General features: G+C 47.4%; 1 protein-coding gene across 1 annotated transcript; it reads left to right on the top strand.

Annotated features, from left to right (window-relative positions):
* Positions 1-609: 609 nt before the first annotated feature.
* Positions 610-24843, top strand: LOC135913010 (uncharacterized). Its single transcript, XM_065445641.1, has 6 exons — positions 610-943; positions 3877-4073; positions 7000-7323; positions 14094-14296; positions 16953-17239; positions 24226-24843. The coding sequence occupies exons 1-6, from the start codon at positions 672-674 to the stop codon at positions 24425-24427; spliced, it is 1485 nt and encodes a 494-aa protein (XP_065301713.1). The 5' UTR covers positions 610-671; the 3' UTR covers positions 24428-24843.
* Positions 24844-26068: the final 1225 nt, after the last annotated feature.

Here is a 26068-nt window from a genome sequence, read left to right as displayed (position 1 = left end):
AAAGCGCATTTTACCAGTGCTGACTTGGAGACTGACAAAGAAGCTTGAGAAGTTAAGGACCACGCAATGAGCAATGGAACGAAAATAGCTAGGCCTAACGTTAAGAGAGAGAAAGGGAGTGGTTTCTATCAGAGAGCAAACGGGTATAGACGATATTCTAATTGACATCAAGAGAAAAAAAAATGGAGCTGGGCAGGTCATGTAATGTGCAGGTTAGATAACCGTTGGGCCATTAGGGTTACAGAATGGGTGCCAAGAGAAGGGAAGCGCAGTAGTGAACGGCAGAAGACTAGGTGGTGCGACGAAATTAGGAAATTCGCGGGTGCTAGTTGGAATCGGTTGACGCAAGACATGGGTAATTGGAGATCGCAGGGCCTTCGTCCTGCAGTGGACATAAAATAGGATGACGATGATGATGATGATGATGATTTGCCTAATGCTTCGTTTTTGATGTACGCCTTTGCCCCCGTTTAATATATTATTAGGCACATTTTTCAATCCACCCAGCGGGGCCAATACCCCTGTGGGTACGATCCATGTTTTGAGGCACCAACAATTACGGCACTGCCACACGACGGCCTGCTCTACTGAATTGTTCGAAAGAAAGAAGAAGACGAACAAGCAGTGAGCGAACAGGCATAGTGGCAAAGAACAGCTCTGAGCAGACTGAAATGTCGACAGGAACTCCTGCAAGCACTGACCGAACGTGTGAAGGACCGCAAATAGCTGCCGAGGACGACGCCGCCGTTGTGCAAACGCTGAATCAGCGTCCAGCGTGGGTCCGGTTCTTGCTCCCGGCGAGGCCTCGAAATGCCCTCGTTCGAACTGTTCAGCTGGTCATCGCCGTGCAAGTGCTGTACCTGGTCAAAGAAGGCGCCATCACCATCCTGTCGAGTCGAAGCTCTTCCGCTGTGTTGCCGGGCTACGCGCAGCAGGAAAGGAGGTAAGCGCCGAAATAGCGATCTCCGATTGAGCGTTGGCGCCTTTTTCGATATGAATTTTAAATAATGTAAATTCTGGGCTTTTACGTGCCAAAACCACGATACGATTACAAGACGCGTCGTAGTAGTAGAATCCGGTATAATTTTGATCAACTGGGACTCGCACAAAAACCGCTTTTTTTTTTGCATTTCACCCACATCGAAACATGGCCAGGACGTTAGAGTGGTGGATGGATGTTATGAGCGTCCCCTTGGAGCGGGGCGGTGGGTTGCGCCACCAAGCACTTGCTATTATACTGCCTAATGTCCTACTTAGGTGAAACAATAAAAAAAGAAGAAAAAACACTATGAACTCCCACAACCAAATTTTCTGATCCCCTATTGCGAGCTGTGTGAACTCCCACGCCCAAATTTTCTGATCCCCTATTGCGAACTGTGCTTTTGTACGTCTCCGTTTTTTGTCATTGCCCTACTTTTATTCCGCCAATCCTCCAATCGCCTCTTACTAATCCCTATTGCGGACTTGTTTACTTTTCCACTGCTCTCGCTGAACCCAAGGGCTTCGAGGAGGCCAGTGGTGCCTAAATCGACCGGTCAGGACATGTGCACGTCGTGCCATCTTTCGGCCGCCGCAGCCTAACTTCATGGGGACAGCACCAAAATTATATGTATATATCTTACCAACGAAATCCTAGAAAACGACTCGCGGTTATACATACTAGAGACCCACTGGGACATTCCGGTAAAATTCCAGTAGCTTGCCGCCGAGCACGCAGGTTGCGAGGACATTTTAATATTTTACGATAGAGCCTCTGGGACTCTCCCATAGCTACGGTGGGGCGCGCAGCCACCGCCGAGAGATGGCGCGACGCGTACATGTCTCGTAGAGTTACTGTATATGCTACCTGCGGTAGCATATACAGTAACTCTAATGTCTCGAAAGAGGAAAACCAGTTATTCCCGCCCACCCACTTTGGCTTTCTCCCAGCTGTGTCCGCACAAGACATCATCTGGGTGCTCAAAAGGGCCGTTGTGGAAACCGGAATCCCAGGCGCAGTGGGCATGATCATTGGGCTCGATGTGCACAATTAAAGCATTCGACAACGTGAGACACCAGGCCATACTTATAAACCTATCGGACATGAGTGTTGGGGCACGGGCGCACCGATACATCATTGCCCTTATTCGGGTCCGGACAGCCACCTTCAACATTGGAGGTATCAACAGTCCACTGATCAATCTCGGCACTAGGAGAACACCCCAGGGTGCACTACTGTCCCCTTTTCTTTTCAACTGTGCAATGAGGAACCTACCCAAAGAACTTAACAAGATCCACCGTCGACGATAACTTGGAAACCTGTAGGCTTTACACCATAGAAGCAATGATTGAGGAAATTTTTTGAGAGGACTGTGCAGGGCGATAAAGATTCTGAGGACGCTGCCCTGGAGTCGAAGAACCAGCAGCGTTCACAGAGGACGCAGCCGACAACGTCCTGGATACCTCTGATAATTTTTTGTTGTTTGTTTCCAACAACGTGAGGGCCCAGAATAAGTTTTCTAGCAAGCTGTAGGTGCATTGTCAAATTTGAGACTGTAGACAAATTTGCAGAACAAAACAATTACTTAACAAGCAACAATTACTTAAACAAGTGCGCAAAAATGTGCACACTTGTGCTTGTGTCATGCAAGTGTAATAAATGTATTTTTCGTTAACCTGGTTTCTGTCTTGGATCTGTTTCATTCATTGATTTGTGGCTGAATATGTGCGTTCATAAGAAATACTATAGGTATTCACTTTTGTGAATCAATTTAGTCAACACGTACTTCTGATAACAACACACGGTCGCGGTTCCTTTGGGAGTTCGTCTTATCCGCGTATATGAGGCGCATTTTCACAACAAATAAAAATGAAACGCTGGAGAGATAGTGTTTCGCAACCAGATCAGATGCTTCCACTATATGTGGATGATCTTGCACACTAGTTCGCATAAGTTAACCAGACACGAGGTCTGTGGAAAAAAGATCTGGATGCCCGCGAAGGCTGGGTACATAACTTTTCAAATTTCTGTGGCGTCTGTTTTCGCATAGTTAATTTTGGTCGGTAAGGAAGAATATATTGTATCTTAAAAGAGCCAAACACTGAAATTTTCCAACCTTCAAATACCCTTACTGAGCCACAATGGCTCAAATACAAGAAAAATAATTTCAAATTGATGACGTCTTGATGTACCAGAGCTAAAACTTCGGCAGATGCCTAAAAAAAAAGTTTGGACTTTCATATGCTGTTCAAACAAGATCAACCGATTACCGCGAAATAACGAAAATGCCATTTTTAAATATACTTTCCCGTATAAGCTTGTTTAGTGTTTATTGTCTTTGTAAGAGCTATACACAATGATAAACATAATTTAGAAGCGTCGCCCCTAGGAGGGCAGAAATTGACACTTGCCGTGAAACCCGTGTCCACTAAGCCTTTTGCGGCCGACTGCACGTGCAATATGCACTAGGCACGAGCGGCGACGCCTGAATAGCACGTACAGTCGCGGACAGAATAAAATGGACCACGGGATCTCCGAAAACGTTCAATTCCCGAGCAGACTGTAGCAGTAACCAGTAAAACTGCCCACGACAACGTTGTTAGCATATTCTAGTCGAGGTCCAAAATGCAAATACCAGATTGCGTTGTGAGGTTGCGGAGATATTCAGCTTTTTCTTAGATTTCATGGTCCATAATATTCTGTCCGCGACTGTACGTTTTGCCGCAGAGGGTCACTCGATCATGCGCTCTGCAGAGCAATGAACGCGTCTGCTCGCGCCAGTTAAGACGCTGCTGTGTATACAAACACAGGCCCCAGTCTTGCTATGCGTGTTTCTTAACGCTCGAAATCGTACATGAGCATCAACTGACCCAACGTTCGGCCCTTTTGTACCCGAGACAGAGGAACCGGACCGCGGTGCAGACAACTGCGCCACCTGCCGGAAGAGCGGCTCCTCTGTTGTGCACCGTGGGATCGCGGTTGCCGCGACAGGCGTCGGTATTGTACCCCGCGGACGGCCTCTGCACTTGGATCGCCTACATTCACGCGCGCTACAATCCCGCCTCAGCAACCCTCGAACCGACGCCTGAACCCGGTACGCCCGCTGCAGCGACACCTTTATACCGCACAGGTAGTGTACGCCATAGAGTTTCTCACTATATTACCTAGAGGGAAATCTGGCGCTGCTGCTCTGTGGTATGCCGGTATATTGTGACTTCGGATTGGCATCGTTCTCGGAGAGCCAGGCAAGCACCGTTCCGTCTGTCACAATGATTCATATTCTACTAGAAGTGCACGTAAAAGATGTTTTAGCTTTATTATTACACAAAAACATGTTTTGTTTAACTATAAGAACTTGTTATTGCATATACAATTATATGATACGTCAAAAGTATCAGCGGGCACCTAAATTTGGAGTACAGAGGACAAGATTTGCGCTAGCTTTGAAACAGTTTGTCGCCAGTTCTCGCTTTTCTTCCCTTCGTCATCATGCACTGTAGGCGAGTAGAGATGCAATTTGCGTGAATGAAACCATTTCATGGAGATTTCACGTTAAGAACTCGTTGTTTGTGTAGTCATATCCACGTTTCATACGAAGCCTCTTACAACACCAGCCAACACAAGCCTCGCAGACACATATACCGTCATTCCCATGACGGCACGGCGCCCCTTAAGTAACTCCCATAGACGGTGGCGCCAGATTTCCCTCTAGGTGTTATAGTGAGAAACTCTATGGTATACGCGGAGTGCGCGCCGACAGACTCGCCACTGGTGGCGGCCTCGCAAAGTGCACTCTGGAAATGAGGCAGCTGTCCGCGGTAGCTTTCCTCATTGTTGCTCGTGCTTCTCTTGCTTGATTCACGTTTTCAGAGCGAAATAATAAACACCCGTCGCGTGTGCGGTGTGGCCAAAGCTTCAGGGCATGTCGGAGATCAGTTCCTGTGCGTTAGGGTGCTCAAATAGCTACGGACGCTTGTTGGCGACACGATTCTAGTAATTCTCGTGAGGCCCCACGAACAGAAACAATGGATCGCCGTCGCTCGGCGGGAAACTTATTGTTCTCACGCTTTCTTTTTTTGCCACCTCGCTGTTTGTCGGATACAACTGAAGAAGGCAGGAGAGGCCCCGCCCAGATGACCGAAGCGCGGCAGCCGATTGCCTCCGCGACTAAATTAGTCCCGCTGACGAGACTCGGCCCTGTTCGAAGCGAGGGCCTGCAACCAAGCGCAGCCAACAATGTATTCGTTAAAACTGTGACACATATAGAAAAATTGTGCAAACTCTTTATTTATCTTAAAAGTTCTTTTTTTTAAGTGCTGACACATGCACCTTTGGCTATAGCTTCTACTATGCTAAGGGATTCAAAGGAGATAATCGGCCTGTCCGTATAGCCGCCGGTGCTTTTTGCGTCACGGATGAGCACTGAGGAGACAGAGATGACGCGCTGTGATATAAGATGAAAGCGAGCGCCTTTGTTACAAATTGTGAATGCACTTAGCCCTCAAGCCATCAGCCAGCGTTCACCTGTGGTGCATCAAGCACCGGCTACCGTGAAGGTCGATAATCCTGTTTGACCCTCTGAGCACTGTCGCCTACGTGTGAAGAGTTTTCGAGTCGTCTTGCGTAAGGCTGTGTAGTGATTCTGAAGGAGAACAGCGGCTCCGAGTAAAGCTCATTATTGAAAGTGAAAATTTGTAATCCGCCCGAGAGGAGCGTCAACCTACAACGAAAACCGACGCCGGTTTCCCAGAAAGAAAGCTTTGAAGATGAATAAAATGTCGACCTGGTACGGGTGCCTGGGATCAACGCTTTTCCCTGGTGTCGCTCAACCATCAGGGCTTACCCGGTTGCTACAGCAGATAGCCTTGCGGAGGCCGAGTTGTTCAACTTGAAACGCCTATCAGCATCGTCTGAGAAAATCATACCTACGGAAGATGTGAACCTCCAGATGTTCCGTACCAAAAAGTTTACGAATTCCACGTGCGATAGCTAAGACTGCCATAACACACACTTCCAACTCCGCCATACTGTCGAATTTAGTTGTATGCCTTATTTATCAGCCAAAAAAAGCATAGTGACTCTCTAAGTTGAGGAGAAAATGTATGGCTATGGAGGAGGGTAACTTGTAATCCTCCGTAGCTCTCTTAACACGAGACATTTCACACCAATTGTGGTGCGAATGATTAACTTTAGCTGTACCCTACGCGTCTACAAAATTTGTCCGAACTGTTTCAGGGGCCCTTTAACAACTATCTGGAACAGCCAGAGCTAAAGAGGTGGCAGATTCTACAATACGATGGACTATGACAACACCCAGAACATCGCTTGACCCCTCGATCCCCCCAGCGTCCGTGTCCGTCAGACCACTGGAATTCAATACGGAAAGGGCATAATTTGCGGCACTAGAGTTACCGGAGGCAACTACTAGCGTCATGGCTACAAATATTTTTTTTTGAGAGCGCAGCTCTTAGGCGCCCGTTCCGCCGGTGAACGTTGGCGTTGTCCCTCGTAAGCGAGCGAGCGATCACAGCGAAAAATGAAAGTGAACGCGGAGCGCAGCGGTAGGTGAAAGAGGCGGTTGCGAAGAGAGTGTGAGGAGGAAAGCAGAGGAGGAGGACGCAGCGGAACCATGAGGCGGAAAGTGGAGAAGGAGGGCATGGCGAAAGCGTGAGAAGAAAAGCGTAGTGCCGCGCAAGACGGGCTTTGCGACGACGATGGCTACGAGAGGGCGCCAGAGTAGCGTGCGTCGTCTGTTCGCCGAAGCGCTGCATGAGCGTAGGTCTGCCTGCGGCGGCTGCTGTGAATCGCGCCCACGCGTCACTCACGCGCTGCCTCTCGCGATCTCCCGGTTAGCGAGACAGTCGCGCCACACTTCGCTCCGCTTGCAACGTGCCCCACGAGACATATTGTCTGTGCCAATCAATATATCGCGAAATGAAAACACGTATAGAGCTTTGCTCAAATTTAACATTAGGGAGTATCGTAATCGTCGATGAATTTTTTTCAATGTCCTCCCGCAGAAAGCTCACGCGCCTGGTTTGAGCTGCGGCACCGAATGATCCTGTACAACAAAACTCGCTGGCTGCCTTCCCTAGAGTGGTCTCACTTTAGGAAGACTCTTGGCGAGAACATCACCGCGTCCCAGGCGCGCTCGCTGAACCGGACACTGGTCGACATGAACATGGCCGGTCTGTCAATGCTAAACGTGCGCGCCGGAGTCAGAGACCTGAGGCCGCTGAGCAGGTCGTTGGCCACTTTGGCGGGTGCGAACCCAGGCATGTTCCTGGCCCTCGGCCTCCGCCTGTCGGGACTCGTGGACAGCACGGCCACCAGACTCGTGCCCGGTGAGTTGATCGCGGTGTGGTCGTCACTCGTCCGCAAGAACGCTGTAACCAGCCATATAGACGTCGGACTCTGGAGTTTTGCAAGACGTATATAGCGCCACCTGCCGGTGCGAAGAGGCAGTAATTGAGTAATGCGTAGCCCGACCCCCTTGCTAAGTTGCCTATGTAGGTAGCGATTGCGAAACAACTATTTAACTAGATTTTGGTCCATATTGCGAGTGTTTTGCGCAAAGCGCGCCGCCGAACTGCCACAAAGCGCTTGCTGGCTCTGTCTTCAGACTGATGGCAGAAACGACGGCAACCGCGATAGCTCCGCGTGCTACGAAGAAACGCCGCAATCGACGCTACTGTTGTGTTGTAAACTGCCATGAACGTGAAGGACTGAATAACAACGTTCAGTTTCACCGATTTCCGTCGCGATCGTATGAAGGGGAAAGGCGAGAGCGCTGGATACGGGCCGTTTGACCTGTCGGGTAATCGAATTACTTGCATTCCCCACAACACAGCGGCTCACATGAGAAAGTGCGACACTTTTGTTCTGCTGTAATTGTGTTGCGTAGCCTTCACGGAGGACCGTGGTAACCAAGTAAAAACTCAAGAATCTGCAGCCGGCACTTCGTTGGCAACAGAAAAAAACAACGTTGCGAACCATCCTGTGTATGTGCGATTGATATTTTCACCTGTCAAGACGTCCGGCTCCGCTTGACTCAACAAGTGGAACGGATAGAATTGGCAGGTAAGTTTAACCAAACATTTTGGTTCGTTTATAAATTCAAAATCCTATTCTAGAGCATCGTTGTATCACGAGCTCATTTCTACTTTCGGTATTTTGTATGTCCTGCGCCGATACAACAAGCAGGTTTGGCAATGTGCTAAGCCTGCTCAACTGCGTTTTTCATATGTGAGCAATAAAGTTGCTGTAGGAGTACTGGATTAGTAATTGCGAAGTAACGCACGTGTGTAAAAAGAAAAGAAAACGCGGCGTTTATTTACATTTATTTGTGCACTTGTTGCTCGAAGCGTCTGCGAAAAGTTCAAAGGTACTGAGCGATGCTGTAGCTCCTGCGAGAAAGAAATATGCGTCGCGTAGGCAGTGTAGGAAGCTTACTTTCGTTATGATCGCACGCTGTTTGCTGCCATAGAAAACGTTTTCTGTTTGCTGTCCTGAAAAAAGGCTATGGAAGGATTTACTCTGTAAATAATTGGGAGAAAAAACTTTATGGTAATAACATGCATAAAAATATAGGAGATACATAAGTCTTGTGTTCAGGACATTTTTAATATGAACCAATTTGAAATGCTTAGATTTTTATGCTGCTATGCCTATAAACAAACCTGATGCTCTCTGTACTTGCGAGCTGCAACACGCCGAAATAACACCTAGCTGAGACTTCTTTTATATTGTACGCGTACTTCGCCCTGCTGAGCTTCCTCCCTTTCCGAAGCGTGGATGGGCGGAAGAAGCTTTCTAGCTCCTTGATTTTTAGGAAACCGTGCATCAATACAACCGAAAGCGGAGGGTCCATTGTGGCCTATGCACCTTCGCTTGTGGACAGCTCTTTTCGCACTACCCAATTCACGCCAAGTCTGCGATGGGGGCGCTGGTGACAGGTTTTTCCGCAGCGCCGCCTGGGCAGAGTCTGAGGTCTATAGTGGATGGCTCTTCTCGACAGCCGGCGCAATGCTGCCCTATCGAAAAACAAACAAACACCCACATACAATAATCCCATATGAACACCATAGGAATCGCATATAAAACATGTATGTTATGTCCTATGGGACACCCCATTAAAAAAAATATAACCCACACGCCCAATATGTGGTTATATAGAGAACGACTTCTTGGGCTAGTCGGCGTTGGTGGTTCGACACAGTTTTCTTAACGGAAGAAAATCGGGAACAGACTAAGAAAAAAAAGCCAGCTGATCGAATGAGCAGAATGTTAGGCAGGCTGTACAGTTACAACAGCGTAATCAGAAGCGCGTGCTTTCAGTTCAGTTTATTTCTTTAATAAGGAGGAGACATACATGTTTACATAAGTATACAGAAGGAGGTCCCAGAGCATGTGGCTGAAAGGGGACCTCCTGACAGAAAATATATACATTAAAGAAAATACAAGGCATAAAACAGCAATACAGTAGTCACAATGATGAAGAATATTCAAAGTATAAGTACAAACTGTAAAGTAACATGAAGTCAATAGCTAGTCGTACAAATAAAACAGTAGTTTAGGGCATTCGCAACATAACAAACCAAAATACTTATAAAGGCTATAAATGAGAGAATAAGAAAACTAAAGAAAAAAGAAAAAAACCGGCAAGGAAATGAGCAGGAGTGAGGTGAATAGCTTAGATATGTGGATTATTTTGGCTATCTAGTAGGAAAGTGAATAATGTTTTCTTGAAGGAACTCAAAGAAGAAGAGTCCTTGACATTTAATGGGAGGCTGTTCCAAGTGGATACTGCTGCGAAGTATCCAGATTGTTTTCCATAATTAGTATGTATTAGTGGTAATAAGAAATTGTTGTTAGCTGCAAACCTTGTGCGGTTCAAGTTAACCAAAGTAGCCGTAGAAAATATATTTACTGGAGAAGGATTACGTATTACCTTAAATAACGTTATGGCTAATTTATATTTAACAATATTTTTTACTGAAAGTATTCTGTGGTTGAAAAGCATATCAGAAGCACTGCAGTTGAATGAGCTGAATGACAATATCCGGATGGCTTGATTCTGCAAATGCTGTAGTGGTGCTATATGAGTTGGATATGTGTTACCCCATGCTGTAATGCAATAATTAAGATGGCTGTGAATAAAAGAATAATACAAGGTCAGCAATGTTGGTTTGCTAAAATAATATCTAGATTTAAGTAAAATTCTAATACCGGGAGAAATTTTGCGCTTTAAATAGGCGATATGCTTCGTAAATTTTAAGTTTGAGTCAAGAATTATTCCAAGAAATGAGCATTCATTAACTGCACTGATGTTAAGAGAGTTTAGGTTGACAGTGGGAATGAACTCTGGTGTCCTGTGATTCGAATGAAAAAGCATAAAAGACGTTTTGGTAGGATTTATGCTTAGCGAGTTAAGCTGGCACCACGTTAAAATATTTTTCAGATCAGTGTTTAGCTTAGTAGTCAGGGAAGTTAGTGAACGATCGGTAGCAAGTAATGTAGTGTCATCGGCGTAAAGAAAGGCCTCAGTTTCTGTTAAACAACCGGGTAAATCATTTATATAAAGCAGGAATAGTAGCGGGCCAAGTACAGACCCCTGCGGAACCCCTTTATTGGTTATTCTGAAATTAGAAAGTGAGGAACTAAAATACACAGCTTGTTGTCTATCTGTTAGGTAACTTTTTATAAGTGCTAATGCTGGGCCATCGATGCCTACTGCTCGTAGTTTAGTAAGTAAGATGACGTGGTTTATTGATTCAAATGCTTTGGATAAGTCGATAAAAATTGATCCTGCGTAGAAACCGGCATCTATAGCGCCTTTTATTTTATCCGTGAAAGAAAGTATAGCACAATCAGTCGAGGATCCTACCCTGAAGCCGAATTGATTTGGCGAAAGAATGTTAAATTTTGAGAAGTACTTAGTTAAGCGTTTTTCAAGACCTTTTTCGATAATCTTGCTACAGAAAGGAAGAATTGCAATAGGGCGATAATTAGAAATGTAGGAGCGGTCACCCTTTTTAAATACTGGAATAATTTTTGCTTTTTTCAGTTGACTAGGAAATACTCCAGTCTTAAAGATTAAATTGATAACATGCGATAACGGGCGAGCGATAAGATGAGCTACTAATTTAATGTTAATAGAACTGATTTCGTCCAGACCTGCCCCTGTAACCTTTAAATCTTGTATGATATTAACTATTTCATCTGGGCCAGTTGGAAATAGGTACAATGATTGTAAGCATCGTTGAAATGATAGTTGATTATCAGTGGTATGATCAGAGGAATGGTCACAAAAGAACTCATTAAATGCGTTCGCGATTTCATCTGCTTGTTCATACGTGCCGTCTGATGAATGAAGCGTACTTATTGGTTTAGCCTTATGGCTTCGGTTCAAGAAGGAATTTATTACATTCCACTGCCGTTTTGTATCTGTGCCGGCTTCAGCTATTCTTAATTCATAATATTTTCTTTTGGCTACCCTGAGCAGACGGTTTAACAGGTTACAATAGATCTTATAGCGAGTTTTGAGTCGAATGTTAAAAGGGCGGTGTTTAACTTTTCGGTACAGGTTATCTTTTTTACGTAGGCTAGTGAGTAGACCATTGGTTAACCAAGGGTTCTGTAAAGCTGGGACATGTCTTCTGCATTTTACAAAGCTTGTAGAATTAGCGATACATTTCTTTATGTTGTCCGAGAAGTCATTAAATGCAAATTCAGCGTTTGATTCTGAAAACACAGAACACCAATTTAGCTCACCAACGCGAGCGATGAAGTCGTCTTTATTAATCACGGCTTTATAGAATTCATGACAAGGTTTATGTAATTGATAAGGAAGTTTAAAAAAGACAGGAAAATGGTCAGTGATGTTAATTTCAAGTATACCGCAAACTGGAGGGCACATAAGGTTGGAAAATATGTGATCTATTAAGGTGGCCGAAGCCCCTAAATTACATCTAGTTGGAAGCGAAACCAATGATTCGAAGCCAAATCCATGAAGGCAGTTAGTGTAGGCAGTAGTAGCAGAGCTGCAGTCATCCAGAAGATTGATGTTAATGTCACCAAGAAGCACAACATTGTTCTTTTCTGAAGACAAGTTACCAAGTATACCGTTCAGGTCATTGCAAAAAGCAGATATGGAAGTTGAAGGTGAGCGATACAGGCAACCGACAATTGTCTGGTTCGCATCTTCCAGTTCGATCCACACAGCTTCACAGTTTGGCATTGAAAATGATATATCATGTCTTCGTTTGTAACGCACATTTGAAGATATAAAAACAGCGACCCCTCCGTAGCTTTGATGAGGGCGGTAGCAATACTCCGAAGCATAAGAGGGAAAGCCAAATAAATCATTATCTGCATCTGAAAGCCACGTTTCAGAAATGCAGATGAGAGAAAATGTGTGGTCTAAAGATGCTAAAAAGTTGTGGATTTCATCATGGTGTTTTTTTAGACTTCGAGCGTTAAAGTGAATAGCAGATAGGCATGGGTTCCTAAAAAAAGATTTAAGTTCTTCAGTCGAAAAATAAGATGACATTATCAAGCGCAACAAAATAGGTTAATATTCAGACCCTCCTACAACTACCGGAAGACCGATAAATCACCCTCTGACAAGATACGAAATACTCGACTGTCGCTTGTCTTTCTTGCTTTTATTTGGCAATTCTCGGTCCATAGAAATTGCCATCCCTTTTCCCTTTTCAGGGATTGAGCCTTCGCAAACAGCACTTTGTTTTCTCTGGTCAGGTGATCATTAATATAAATAGGAACATGATTCGGCCCTGCGAAGCCGAGATCTTTAGAATTTAGGCGAGCCTTTCGTGCCTTAGAAACAAAATCCTGCTTCTTAGTCCTTGAGCAGAACCGAGCAATAATGTTCTTATTGCCCGTTCCCGACCTCGTTGGGACGCGGTGTACAACATCAATGTCGTCGTCAGAAATGGGACAGCCTATTCTTTCACCGACGGCTTTCATGATCGCAAGACAATTCTCGCCCTGTGTGCATGCTAGTCCCTTGATTCCACATTGTTGATTCCGCTTTGTACATATAATACTGCGTAAACGTGCAGTAAGAAGGGGCAACAAAGAGCAGGAGAAAAAAAGTTACTGACGGCAAGAACTTGAGGAATTTCAGGCATTGTATAAGGCCACTGATGTTTGGCTATCAGCATAGAATTAGTCTGAACAACTCCAGAGGAAAAGATCCCCACAGTGTCCATGCATTGAAATCGGTAACCGCAATGTCGCGGCCATGTTGCCGCTCTGTGTCTGTGAAGTTGCGCAGGCGCAGACGACCAGATGGGATTCAAGCGAAGCGAGCAACTAGCGCGATCCTGAGACACCCCTTCGGCGTGGTGGCGCCATCTAGCTCAGACACCTGAAAACGCATCCTACGGAAGGAACTTCGCACATTCTCCACGTCAAATGCTCGTCCTTGCAACACATTTGGAATATGTTTAGCGTTGCGAAAATGAGAGGGGTCAACATGGCGGGGCCCTAGCGGTCGCTATGTTTTTCGCCATTTCCTCTATAGATCGTGCACTAACTCTATGGCTATCAGTGGTCACGCTTCTGTTAGGCAAACCTCAATTGCCAATTTCCAAATCGCAAAAAAATAACAATAATCCTAGAAGTGCAGCCCTTACACGGGTATCTCCGGTATCGCTTTTATCCGCTTGGCATAGTCTAACATTTGGCATTGTCTAACACATGCAAGTAGCAGAGGGTCGATGTCTGTTTTCGGGAAATTACGAATTCTTGCGCTTCCTTGCCTCTATTTTTTTTAGTTTGCCAATATTCGCCAGTTCTCGTAAAGAGAATGGAGGCCTTAAATATATATTCTGTTTGCTGGGGTCGCTACAATTCGCCTTTGTCTCTCAAATGTGACATATATTAGTCAAATCGTTCCGGCGGTTGTTTCATGAAAGCCTTCCCGCATTTTACATGTATTTGAATATGGAAGTCGGTGTAGGCCCCAAGCTAAAGCTTCGGGGCTCCCGAAAAAAAAAAAAAAGAAATAGCCTTTGGCTATAGTGTATAGAAATTATACGTGCTTCTTTTAGTCCCATAGATGGGTAAATAGTTCCATACTTTTGCGCAGCTGAACTCCTGGACGCCCTGTTGACACCCCTGAGCCTGTTTGTGCTTGAGACCCACCTGCCTGTACCGGAAAGGAAGTGCGTCACCGCGCCTCTGATGCCCCTGTTTCCCTACGGCAGCCAGAAGCGCCCCACGCTTACGTTCCGCGGTGTAAAAGCATTCTTCTCCCAGCCGGCCATCAGGTTCATCCATCCCAATGCCACGGTGAGGGGAGATACTTTGTCATCATCATCAGCCTGGTTACGCCCACTGCAGTGCAAAGGCCTCTCCCATACTTCTCCAACAACCCCGGTCATGTACTAATTGTGGCCATGCCGTCCCTGCAAACTTCTTAATCTCATCCGCCCACCTAACTTTCTGTCGCCCCCTGCTACGCTTCCCTTCACTTGGGATCCAGACACTTTGTGCGTGTCCCTAAAGTATAGCTGCAATTAGATTTGGCAGAGCCTAAAAAAGAAGTATACACATTCAACGCAAATGTTTGAAGGAATATGGAAACCGGGACATTTGGGAAGCGGGTAAATAAATGCTTTAAATGTTTTTTTCCTTCGTTTGCAACATATTTTGCGGCGTAGTGATTGTGTGCCCGCCGGCAAGGCGCGGAAGAACCCCGCCACGTGACCACGGATTACGCTGTCTCCGGATTCGGTCCACTTCTCATCACGCGAGTTTCAGGATCAGCCTAGTTTGCTTTAACGCTATCTCCAGCGCACGCACTCCTCACTTGGCAAGGTGCAGATCGAGCCAGGTGTGCCAACCCTGGAAAAGAGTCCCTAGAAAGTAGCGGTATACTCCTCCCCTAGAAATAAGTGCAAAAAAAAAACAGCGTCATATTTATTCCTTCGAGAGAAAAAAAACATTCCGAGCAAATTAACGGCTGGCTTGTTTGTGTAGTTCTTGTAACCTGGACATTTCTAGCACGTTTTTGTGCGTTGTTATGCATGTATTAATCTTTATTGCCATCACGCCGTTAATTTCCCGGCATCCTTCATTAGTCGCATTTCGCAGTTTCTTCCCTTTTTCATGCGTCTGCCACTTTTCTCATAATTTTGCTGCAATAAATCCTTTATCTGCTGTTTTCGTGTTCTGGGTCGCCCTGCAAACTCATTGCTATGAAGGAACATTTTGCAATATTTATTTACGATACTTCTTTTCATGTGAATTATGGAAGTACGACATCACTAAGGATAAAGCTCTACTTCCTCATTAACAGTTTGCATGAATATTGCGCTAAGTACTGCTTGAAATGCAACGAATATGAATTTCAATAAAAAAAGAGCTTCGTGCGTTTGTCGTCGCAATGGTAAACAGCGGTGCAAGGGCCTGCATAATATCACTCGATGACGCATGCAATGTCAGTGGTCACAAAAAGTCAAAAGGAAGTCATGGCCTCCTAGACATGCAGGGTCGTGGCAGCCATTTTGGAGGAGGTTGTGTTTCACCGAGTCCACTATAGGTGCACTGAGAGCGAAAGACGGCCGCAGGGGCCGACGGGAGTGACATCTCCTACCGCTGGCTATATTGCTCTATGATTCACCCACTTGGCTATATTACTCTATGGTGCACCCACTTGGGCCTCGTCGTTTTCGCAGCCAAATGCACTGGGAGTCTCTCGCGTCACTGAAGACCATCGAGTTTCTCACTATAACACCTAGAGGTAAATATGGCGCCTACGTCTATGGGAGTTTCTTAAGGGGCGCCGTGCCGTCATGGGAATGACGGTATACGTGTCTGCGAGGCTTGTGTTGGCTGGTGTTGTAAGAGGCTTCCTCTAAAACGTGGATATGGCTACACAAATAACGCATTCTTAAAGTAAAATTTTCATAAGATGTTTCCATTCATGCATATCACGTCTTTACTCATCTACAATGGATGACCAAGCGAAGAAAAGCAAGAATAGACGAAAGCCTGTTTCAAAGCGAGCGCGAATCTTGTCGTCTGACCTGCAACCTTAGCGGCCCGCGGATACTTTTGGCGTATCACAATTGTACATGCAATTACAAGTTCTCACGGTTAAACAAAACATATTTTTTTGTAATAATAAACCTAAAACAGCTTTTGCGTGCTGTTTTACTAGAAAATGAATCATTGTGACAGACGGAACGGTGCTTGCCTGGCCCTCCGAGAACGATGCCAATCCGAAGTCACAATATGCCGGCATTCCCATGCATACCACAGTGCAGCAGCGCCAGATTTCCATCTTGTTAATATAGTGAGAAACTCTGTGCTGTAGAGGGTATGCTTATTTCTTCAGGAACGCTATGCGGGAGACGTAAACCTCCACGCGCCGGCCTTGCATGCGCGTGGACACCGTGACATCACGACGGCGACGGTGCCAACGGCGCAAGTACAGTCGCGATCAATTTGAAGGTGATCGCGCGAGCATCGACCGGCGGGCCTTCCAAGCAGCATAGCGGCCGATTTCGGAACTGCGAAGATAAAAATTGCGCTGCCTTCTTCCCCTATTATGCTCTTCCAGGCTGCAACCATAACCCCCAAGACGAACTAGCCACATTTTTGTGTTTGTTTCCCTTTCATGACAATGATCTGTGTGCGTCGCTTCCTCATGCATATCTTGGCTAACAATGACGCCTCTGTGCAAAAGCTCATAACGCAATCAAAATGAATTCGCAGGTTATGCCGTGAACAGTGACGGGAGTGACAGCTTTTCAGAGAACACCAAAAGTGAGAGAGGGGAGCTATCTGATGTTTCCCTCTTGACCGACAGTGATGACGTAACATGGCGCTGCTCCTAGTTTTGGTCGCCGCTCGAGCGATCACCTTCAAATTGATCGCGACTGTACGCCTCTATCCTCCGATAAACTGGATTCTCAGGGGGGAGAGGTGACGTCTCGCTCAGGCACGCTGCGTGTCGCTGCTGGCCGGTGCCGTGCGCTTCCGTCTGGCTGCCGACGCGCGCCCTGTCGGCAACGCCTCGAGTGCCGCGCCGCCGACCAAGCCTGGCCGCTCCTCGTGGCCCCGTCACGTGCACGTGCCGGGCGAGCCGTGCTACTCGTGGTCCGTGGTCCCGGCGCAGCTCGCCTGCCTCCAAAGCCACGTGGCGTTCATTCCCGACGCGCCCGCCTGGTACGCCAGCTCGGAAAGCAGCTTCTTCGCCTTCGACACGCAGGAGACCTTCCTTCGCAAGTAAGCGCCGCTCACAGCTGCGCAACGCAAGGCTCGGGGTCCTCTGCGTGCGCAAGTGTTTGCCGCTTCCTTCTTGCAAGGGCTGCGCTTTTAAAGCGAAAGCTTTACTGGCCGTGAACTTGCGATTTCGCCGGGGCGGTGCTCCGAGGAGGCACATGACGTCACAACGCGCGCCTCGCCGCGGATATTTCTCTCTCTCGCTCCCTAGTGACTACCGCGCATGCGCTACTAGTAGCACCGAGCCACAGGTGTTCCGCCGCTGCGCAGCGCCGCGCCTTTCCGCCGCCACCGTTTGGTATGACGTCGCAGTGCGTTCCTCGTCGTTGCGCTCACCTCCGCTTGCTTCGCCAGCTGCGTCGCATGCCTGATAACATGTCCGAGGATTGAAAAGGAGAGCTCGCGTGCGCCGCAACCACAGTTGAGGCGGCAGTATGGACGGCGACAATTCTGATAAACGGGAGGAGGCCTGTAATGGACATCAGAACAAGAAGAGGAAACGAATCGTCCAGGAAACAGACGAACAGCGCGCCGAACGACTGGCTAAACACCGCAGCATAACCAGACTAACCTGGACTTGCAATCAAGATTAACCACGGCTAACCATGCTATGGTTTAGCTTTCGCAACGTATACCCTGGCATAGCCGAGCTAGCCACTGCCAATTTTTAAAGGGACACTGAAGAAAGCCCTTAAATTAATTTTGATTCATTTTCCTGTTGAATTCAGCGCTCACAATGGACGGAACCGTAAAAAGAAAGAAACACACGTACAAATCAAACGAAAACGCAAATAAGAGAAATGTTGAAGAAATGAAAAGGCAAAGTGTACAAAACAAGCAGAAAAATGCATTTCAGCATGCCCAGAAAAGAGGCGATAAGCATAGCCTATAGTATATTGAAGTCAGGTGTTCAGGTCGGCTGCTTCCCGAAATTCGTTGGTCGCCGGTTCGACCCCTAGACGAACGCCTTTCCGGTGCAGTCGTTCGACCATGTGATCTGACCAGGCGGCTAGCTGCAGTTCGATCGCGGGTTGGGTTTGATCCCCACACTAGGAGATAGATAGATAGAATAAACTTTAATGTCCAACGGAAAAAGGTGATCTACCCACCCCCCGACGCACAGGTCAGGGGGCGAGTGCCGCCGCCTCAGATGCAGGCTGGGAGGTCTTGGGTCCCAGCAGCCTCTTCGGCCAGTTGGACGAGCCGGAGCTGGAGCTCAGGGTCCGAGCTGCGCAGCAGGGTCTCCCAGGTGTCTCTACTATCTATTTTGTGCGTTCCCCCGGGAGAGTACGGACATTCCCATATTATGTGGTCGAGGGTCCCTCTCGCCCCACAAAGATTACATTTATCGCTCCTGGCCTCGGGGAACATGTGGTTCGCCATAACCGGGTGTGGATATGTATAAGTTTGTAGTCGTCTCCACGCGACTGCTTGTCTGTTGTTTAATTTTGGGTTGTTGTTGTTTAATACCAGTCTACGAGCCAATCTATAATGCTGCGTGATCTCCCCATATTTTAGCATGCGCTCTCCGCTCCCTCGGTCATCGAGGGGCCCCGTAGCGGCTCGGCGGTAGAGATCTCGAGCCAGCTCGTGGGCCGCCTCGTTGCCGGGGACGGCTTCATGCGCCGGAGTCCAAATTATTTGAATTTTTCTATCTAGCTTTCTCTGGCCTAGGATTCTGGCCGCTAAGGGCGAGATCCTTCCCTTGCTAAAATTTTGTATGGCAGTTTTGCTGTCACTGATCACAAATTTCGCGTCCGTTCCAGCGCAAGCTAATGCGATCGCAATTTCCTCGGCAACTTCTATGTTGCGCCCGCGCAGAGTGACAGCAGTCACGGGAATACCCCGGCCGCTGACGGCCGTTGCCACCGTAAAACTGCCGCTACCTCCCGCCGCGTCTACATAGGCCACCTCATGCTCCGAGATATTACCGAATCTAATTTTTAATGCTTCGGCTCGTTTATGCCTCCTGTCTTTGTTATGTTCCGGGTGCATGTTTTTTGGCAGAGGGGGGATAATCAGATTTTTTCTAATTTCCCTATCTACTTCCACCTTTTGGGTGGGGCCTCTGTCCGGGTTTATTCCAACTTTGGCCAATATGGCTCTTCCTGTCTTCGTGGTGCTAAGTCTCTCAATTTGAGAGATTCGCACCGCTTCCGCCAGTTCTGCCCATGTGTTGTGCACTCCTAGAGCCATCAGTCTCTCTGTTGATGTACACATGGGCAGTCCCAGCGCTCGTTTTACGCATTTTCTCATTAGAGAATCAATCTTTTCTCTTTCCACCACTTTCAAATCGAGATATGGCGTTGCATAGCTCACCCGGCTGAATATGTACGCCTGTATCAGCTTAAATAATTTTTTTTCCTTTAGCCCTCGGCCTTTGCTGGCCACCCGCCTAATTAGGCTCAGGGTCTGTAATGCGTGATTCTGCAGCCTCTTGAGGGTCTCGCCATTGTAGCCGTGCGACTGGAGAATCAGGCCCAAGATTCTAATTTGCTCTACTATTGGTGCCTCTTTACCCGCCACCTTAATTTTGATCTCCGATGGTGCCTTGCACCTTAAGTGTTTCGGATTGTATATAAACAATTCTGATTTCTGCGGCGAGCATGCTAGGCCTCTCTCGGCCGCGTAATCGACTATGATGTCGGTGGCGGCCTGGAGCAGGCTTTCGACGGCTGAATCACTTCCCCGGTTGACCCAGAGGGTGATATCATCCGCATATATACTAAATTTTAATCCCTCGAGCTTTGCCAATTGCTCGGGGAGTTCTCGCATAGCCACGTTGAAGAGTAGGGGAGACAGCACTGATCCTTGGGGCGTACCCTTACTCCCTAGCTTAATTGTGGGGGATTCCAGCGTTTGGAACCTCATGCAAGCAGTTCTTCCCGTCAGGAAGTCCCTGATGTATGGATATGTCCTGCTACCTACATTAATCTTGTTCAGCCCTTCAAGGACCGCCTCATGATTTACGTTGTCAAAAGCCTTCGTGAGGTCCAGTCCCAGAATTGCTTTTGCATCTTTAGACCTTGAGTCTATTATATCATGTTTGATTTGGAGCATGACGTCCTGCGTACACAATTGAGGTCGGAACCCGACCATCTCATGTGGCCACAGATCGCCCTGCTCCATGAAGCCCATCAGTCTGGTCTGGACGACGTGCTCCATCAATTTCCCCACGCATGAAGTAAAGGAAATTGGCCGTAAGTTTTCCAATTGCGGAGGCTTCCCGGGTTTTGGTATTAAAGTAATGCTTGCCGTCTTCCACTGTTGTGGGAGCTCGCCTTTTTCCCAACATTCCTGCATGTACTTCGTTAGATAGCTAATGGAATCATCGTCTAAGTTTCTGAGCATTTTGTTCGTTACCCCGTCAGGGCCTGGAGCCGACTTCGTTCTGAGTCTTACAATCTCTGCTCGCACTTCCGCTTCTGTGATGGGGGCGTCCAACGCCTCGTTAGGCGCTCCACCGTAGTCGGGTAGTGGAGTTCGCGATCGTCTTTCGCGACCACCAACGTCTCAATTAATTTCTTCATGAAAATAATCATCGTTCCCTACGAACGCGTGCCTAGCTTTTGCCAATCTTATACCGGATTGAGTTTTCGAGCTTGCAGGGTCCAACAAATGCCGGAGGATGTTCCACGTCTTGGAGAGGTGCATGCTCCCCTCCATTTCGTCACACTTGTTGGCCCAATTTTGTTCGCATAATGTAAAAGTATAATCTTCGATTTCCGAATGTCGTCTCAAAAATCAGAAATGGAACCGCAGCCCACACTAGGAGAAACTTTTATGCGTTGCATATTGCAATCACTCAGTTCAGCCCTTGGGCGCGGCCGGGCAGCCACCATTGACCTTTAGCGCAACCACGTGACGTGACGTCACGACAGCCGGAGGAAAAGCTGGGCCCCAACTCGCGCAATACCCGTGACTGTGATATGTGACTCTCCTCATCACGTCGTCGGCAAACCGTTGTCGCCATGCCATCGGGTTTTCATTTCACGATCGTCAGGAATTCGTCATGCATTCATTGCAATCACTCAGTTCAACACTTGGGCGCGGCCGGGCAGCCACCATTGACCTTTAGCGCAACCACGTGACGTGACGTCACGGCAGCCGGAGGAAAAGCTGGGCCCCAACTCGCGCAATATGCAACGCATTCTTGGCTTAACCAAGCTAAGCCTGGCCATTTTTTTTTTTGTTGTTGTTGCTCCCACTGGGAAGCTTCACTTCTGAGAAGCTCGTATGTGTTCTCTTTGTAGCTTTGAGCTACAGTCCGGTGCAGGTATTACAATTTTCGCTTTCATGTATATTCATCCACCTTGCGGGCTTCTGGAGAACTGCCGTATGCTCTGCCCCAGCTTCGATTTGTCGATTAATTCTACTTGAATATGCGGTCTGCATGCATCCTGGTTGGCTGAGTTGGTAGTATGACCTCTCCGGAAAGACGATGGTGCCGGGTTCGATACCCCGACAAGGGTGAATTTTGCGTGCGCTGCGAAGCTATCTTTCTATATGCGAAACCACTAAGAGTTTTCATTTGCAGCTTCGCGTTACTCTCGTCTGGTTAAAAATGTATTTCTCTTTCATGAATCTTAAAACGCATTGTAACCATTCAAAGGCGCTTCAGATTACTCCCGATTGACAGGGTGCGAATGAGGAAATCGCGATCCTGGAGCCGCCGTTTCGACAAGTGCATACAGAGAGAGGTAAAGAATAAACATTATGCAAAAGAGCACGCGAGCGTTCGTAGCTCCTCCGCGTAGCAGTAGGTGCTTCCCTCAGTCCAGGAGACCTTAGCCTTAGCTGCCCTTCTCGCTCGGCTGGCCAGGTCGAGCTGCCGACCCGGAGCTGGACAGCCCTGCGCGCCTCCAATTTCCGTGGGGTGGGGTGGGCTGCGATCGCAACACACCAGATCTCAGTGTGGGAATTTACAAGAGCACACCGCAAGGTGTACGGCGTGGCAAAGACTCGAGTGTGGATATGCGTTTGTTTGGAGCTTCCGTAATACCACTGCTTCTTCTCGCATGAGAGCACCATGAGGTTGTTGCAGTGTTTGTCGAGAAAGGCGACAGTGTCGTAGGATGTGCGTGTAGCGGTTGTTGGAATCTCAGCGCTGACACCCTTTATTGCAATCGCACCGCTGGCACGAGTTGTTGCAAATGGGTCGCAAGCCCCAAGGGTAGCGTTGGCCTGACGGCCTGGGGCACAACTGGAAGCATCCGAAGGTCCGAGCAAAGCATGAGTCGACTGCTAAAGAACAACTTGTTTATTCTAGCATCGCAAAAGAGCGGCCGGTCAGGTCGACCGAAGTGGAGAGACGGGAGAGCACGTTACTCAACAGAAGAAATCGGAGCGCCTCTCCTGGTGTCCGGGGGCAGCTGCTTTTATACTCTCGGAGTTGAGGGCAAGAAGGAACGTCACGGGACGAGGCCACGTGACGGCGAGGCACGGACATGCTGAGAGACATGTTGAGACGAGTGTAGTGACGCATCCGCCGAGCCGGCGCCGGTCAGACCTCCTTGCTTCACACTTGGGGAGCTCCTCTCCCCGGCTGCCGCGCTTTGACAAGCGTGGGCACCAACATGCACACACACACACACGCACACACGAATACACGTGGCATCGAAACATGCCTGGACGCGCTTGGCGGGGAGGCGTTGAGGCAGCGCTCAACGGGCCAAAATGTCCGTTGCATCCGCGCCGGCTATACCGCGCGTCGTAGGCAAAACGTAACAAGGTCAATGGTACGAGCTCGGCGTGGAGCTGCTCGGCGTTGACCCTCTCGCGACTTCCGGTGCGCATGCGCTCGGGCGTGCAGGCGTGCGTCTGCTGATTGTCGCGCAAGGACTCGCGTCCCGGAGTCCACACGATTTGTATGTATACGGTGAGAGCTGGCGCGCTCCACTCAGAATGTGATGTGCGCCGTGGGAAATTTTGGCCCTGGAAAAATTCCTGCATCCCGTCTGAGAGTCTGTCAGAACTACGACGCACTCCAAGTGTTGTGGTCTTGTCGTGATGGCTATAACGCTACCGCCAGTTCCTCTGCCTCCTAAGCGCTCGCTTCGGAAATCAACGGGGGGGGCTCCTCTTCATCGGGACGACAATGAAAACAAGTACACTCGTCGATGATGACTGATCGCGTTTTTTTAAAATTCTGATTCCCTTTTCAATGGGGCAGCGACAAATAGTTAGCGACACCGTTTGAGCCAATCAAGTTCAAGTTAATCCATTGCAGTACATCTTTTTGTCTGTCTCTACTTTGTTTCTTTTTCTTAGTTAAAGTCTCATTATCTCTAATGTAAAGTTACCTGTGCTTGTAACCACCTTGACTCAATCTCTTCCCTGTGCTCTTTCCACCACTGCTTCGAACATGTCTTGCCCATCTCGATCGCTGACCAGTTATAATGCTCCTATAAGCTTTGAACCCTGCGCATCTGAAAGGTGAACAGTTCCTACATTCCGGTCTGGGCGAATGTGCCGAGCATTGTTGAAGGCATTCCAGTGCCGTGCGCTGAGCCGTCTACGCATTTTGTTTCTGCAGTGGACGTATGCCTGATCATGTTTCGAATATTTGCTCCCGCGTGTTTTCTGCCCCGTGCTCAGCTATAGGAGCTCCAGGGGCGACGCCTCCTCCCAATGAATGCTTTTTATGCGTTGCATATTGCAATCACTCAGTTCAGCCCTTGGGCGCGGCCGGGCAGCCACCATTGAGGGTATGAGCCATTGTTCATTGCTGCGCGTCTCATATGTGGGTCTATTGTCTTTTAAGTTTGCTATGTTTGTTATTAAGTTGCTTCTATTTTTATGCGTTGCATATTGCAATCACTCAGTTCAGCCCTTGGGCGCGGCCGGGCAGCCACCATTGACCTTTAGCGCAACCACGTGACGTGACGTCACGACAGCCGGAGGAAAAGCTGGGCCCCAACTCGCGCAATATGCAACGCATTCTTGGCTTAACCAGCCTGGCCATTTTTTGTTTCCCCATTTCCGAGCAGGGCCCGACACGTCCTGATGGAGCACCTCGAATCCGAGATGACGACGTGCCTGGCGCTGTACTCGGTTGACCTGGAGGCGCCTAGGGTATCGTGCCCCAACATCTTGAGCCGCTATCAGCCGCTGGCCATTAACGCCCTGGATGTGCTCCGACTTCTCCGCCCTTCTCAGCTTGGAGGAGCCTCCGTTTTCTGGAGCCTCTAATGTTTCTTTAATTATTATTATGCTTTTCGTTTTTCTCTGTGCGCGGTGGCCTGGACAGTTCGACTCCGCCGATCACTCTCCCCGGCAGGCGTGGTTGTTCATTGATAGATTTTCTTGTGCTGCCCCAAAGTGCCAGAGTCACTACAGAGGGGACAGTGATACATACGTTGTCGGAGCATACTTTGGCTGTATATAAGTACTGTTTTCTCAATCGATCATGCGATATAGTGCTGTAGGTTTCTTTTTGTAACATTCCCGGGTCATGTTATTTTGTTCAATATCTAGAAGTGTCTCTGTTAATGTGTCGAGAAGATGGATTTTGTAAGCAGTGTGTTTATTTGTTAGTGATGAACTTGAAACTGCTAAAACGGATTGTGGCAATGTGTTAGCCTCAAGCGATAAACGGCTCTTGGGTACTTGTCAAGCCGTTGCGATACTTTTAGCCCTAAGGATCGTTCCGCTCCTGGAAGAAATAAAAGCGATTCAATACGCCAAATCATATGATCACTAGCGTCGTTAGATTCCTATTTGTATAAGACTTGGTCATTTGGCAATATGAACGCTGGAATAAATAACATTGAGCAACGTCATATTTAGCAGCCGCAAACGAATTTGGAGGAAGACTCTTTGATCAGTTGCTTGGCAATAGAGTTTTATCTAAAAACAATGAGAAACAACCATGACCAACATGCAGCCGACATGACTGATGGGAAGGTGCTGTGCGCTGTTTAGGCGGTGCTCTAGCCATGGTCACGTGTCGCGTTTGAGTGTGTGCTCCTCAGTGTAGCGCTCTTTCTTGTGTGTCGCGTGTACGTACCTTGGTTCACGTGTAAGGTGGTAGGCCACACACACACACACAAATACTTTAAATCAGAAGCCAGAATTTAAATAACTCTGTTTTCCTGAATAAGCACGTCATATTTAATTTAATCAACTATTCAAAGTGCAGAAACTGTTTCATTTTATTTTTTCGACAGGTAAATTTTGTCATATAATGTGGTAAAAGTCCTAGTTTCTCCAGCAGTGATAAGTAACCAATGAATTGCTGAATTGAGTGAAACTTTGACACCAACCTAGGTAAGTGTGGGATCATATGCAATGAACTAGGACAAATGTACTGTGATGTACATTAAGGAAGTTTTTAGGAACCAATTTCTTTCGTCTTAGTTGGTTGTACACATCTTTGTGAGGAATGAGTGCAAAATTTCATATCAAAATATTCATTTAAAAATGTTATCAAAGTTTGCGCAACATGAGGTAGAGAAATATCTTGTCTTGAGAAATACGTAAACAAATCTTCAAGCGATGTGAAAGATGTCAAAACTACACAGAGTCCTAAAATGCACCAGCTTCATAGCTGGAGCTCCCACTAGAGTCTGCTTTTGTTAGTGCGGCTTCTCGGCGACAACATAAAATGAAAAAAAAAAGTTTTGTGAAATAAATTTATATAAAAGAAATAGTATTGATTTCCGGTTTCTCAATACGAGGGTATGGTTTGGAAAACTCATTGTATATCCCAAACTAATGGTGGTAAGGAGATAACTCTTTGCAACATGTTGCGGAAGGTTAGGCATACATAAAGATGAAAAAAAAAGAAAATCAATCTTGTGTAAAAAATTGACTTTTATAGCTGTCCTACTA

Source organism: Dermacentor albipictus, chromosome 8 (genome assembly GCF_038994185.2).
Source record: "Dermacentor albipictus isolate Rhodes 1998 colony chromosome 8, USDA_Dalb.pri_finalv2, whole genome shotgun sequence".
Taxonomy (NCBI): domain Eukaryota; kingdom Metazoa; phylum Arthropoda; class Arachnida; order Ixodida; family Ixodidae; genus Dermacentor; species Dermacentor albipictus.
The sequence above is the reverse complement of the archived record's forward strand: the minus strand, read 5'-3'. Positions and strand labels throughout refer to the sequence as shown.

Bases quoted from the DNA above. Each gene is read 5' to 3' on its own strand.
- LOC135913010 (XM_065445641.1), top strand. From the start codon at position 672: ATGTCGACAGGAACTCCTGCAAGCACTGACCGAACGTGTGAAGGACCG. The intron at 944-3,876 runs GTAAGCGCCGAA...TTTGTACCCGAG, and splicing joins TACGCGCAGCAGGAAAGGAG to ACAGAGGAACCGGACCGCGG. The intron at 14,297-16,952 runs GTGAGGGGAGAT...CGTCTCGCTCAG, and splicing joins TCATCCATCCCAATGCCACG to GCACGCTGCGTGTCGCTGCT.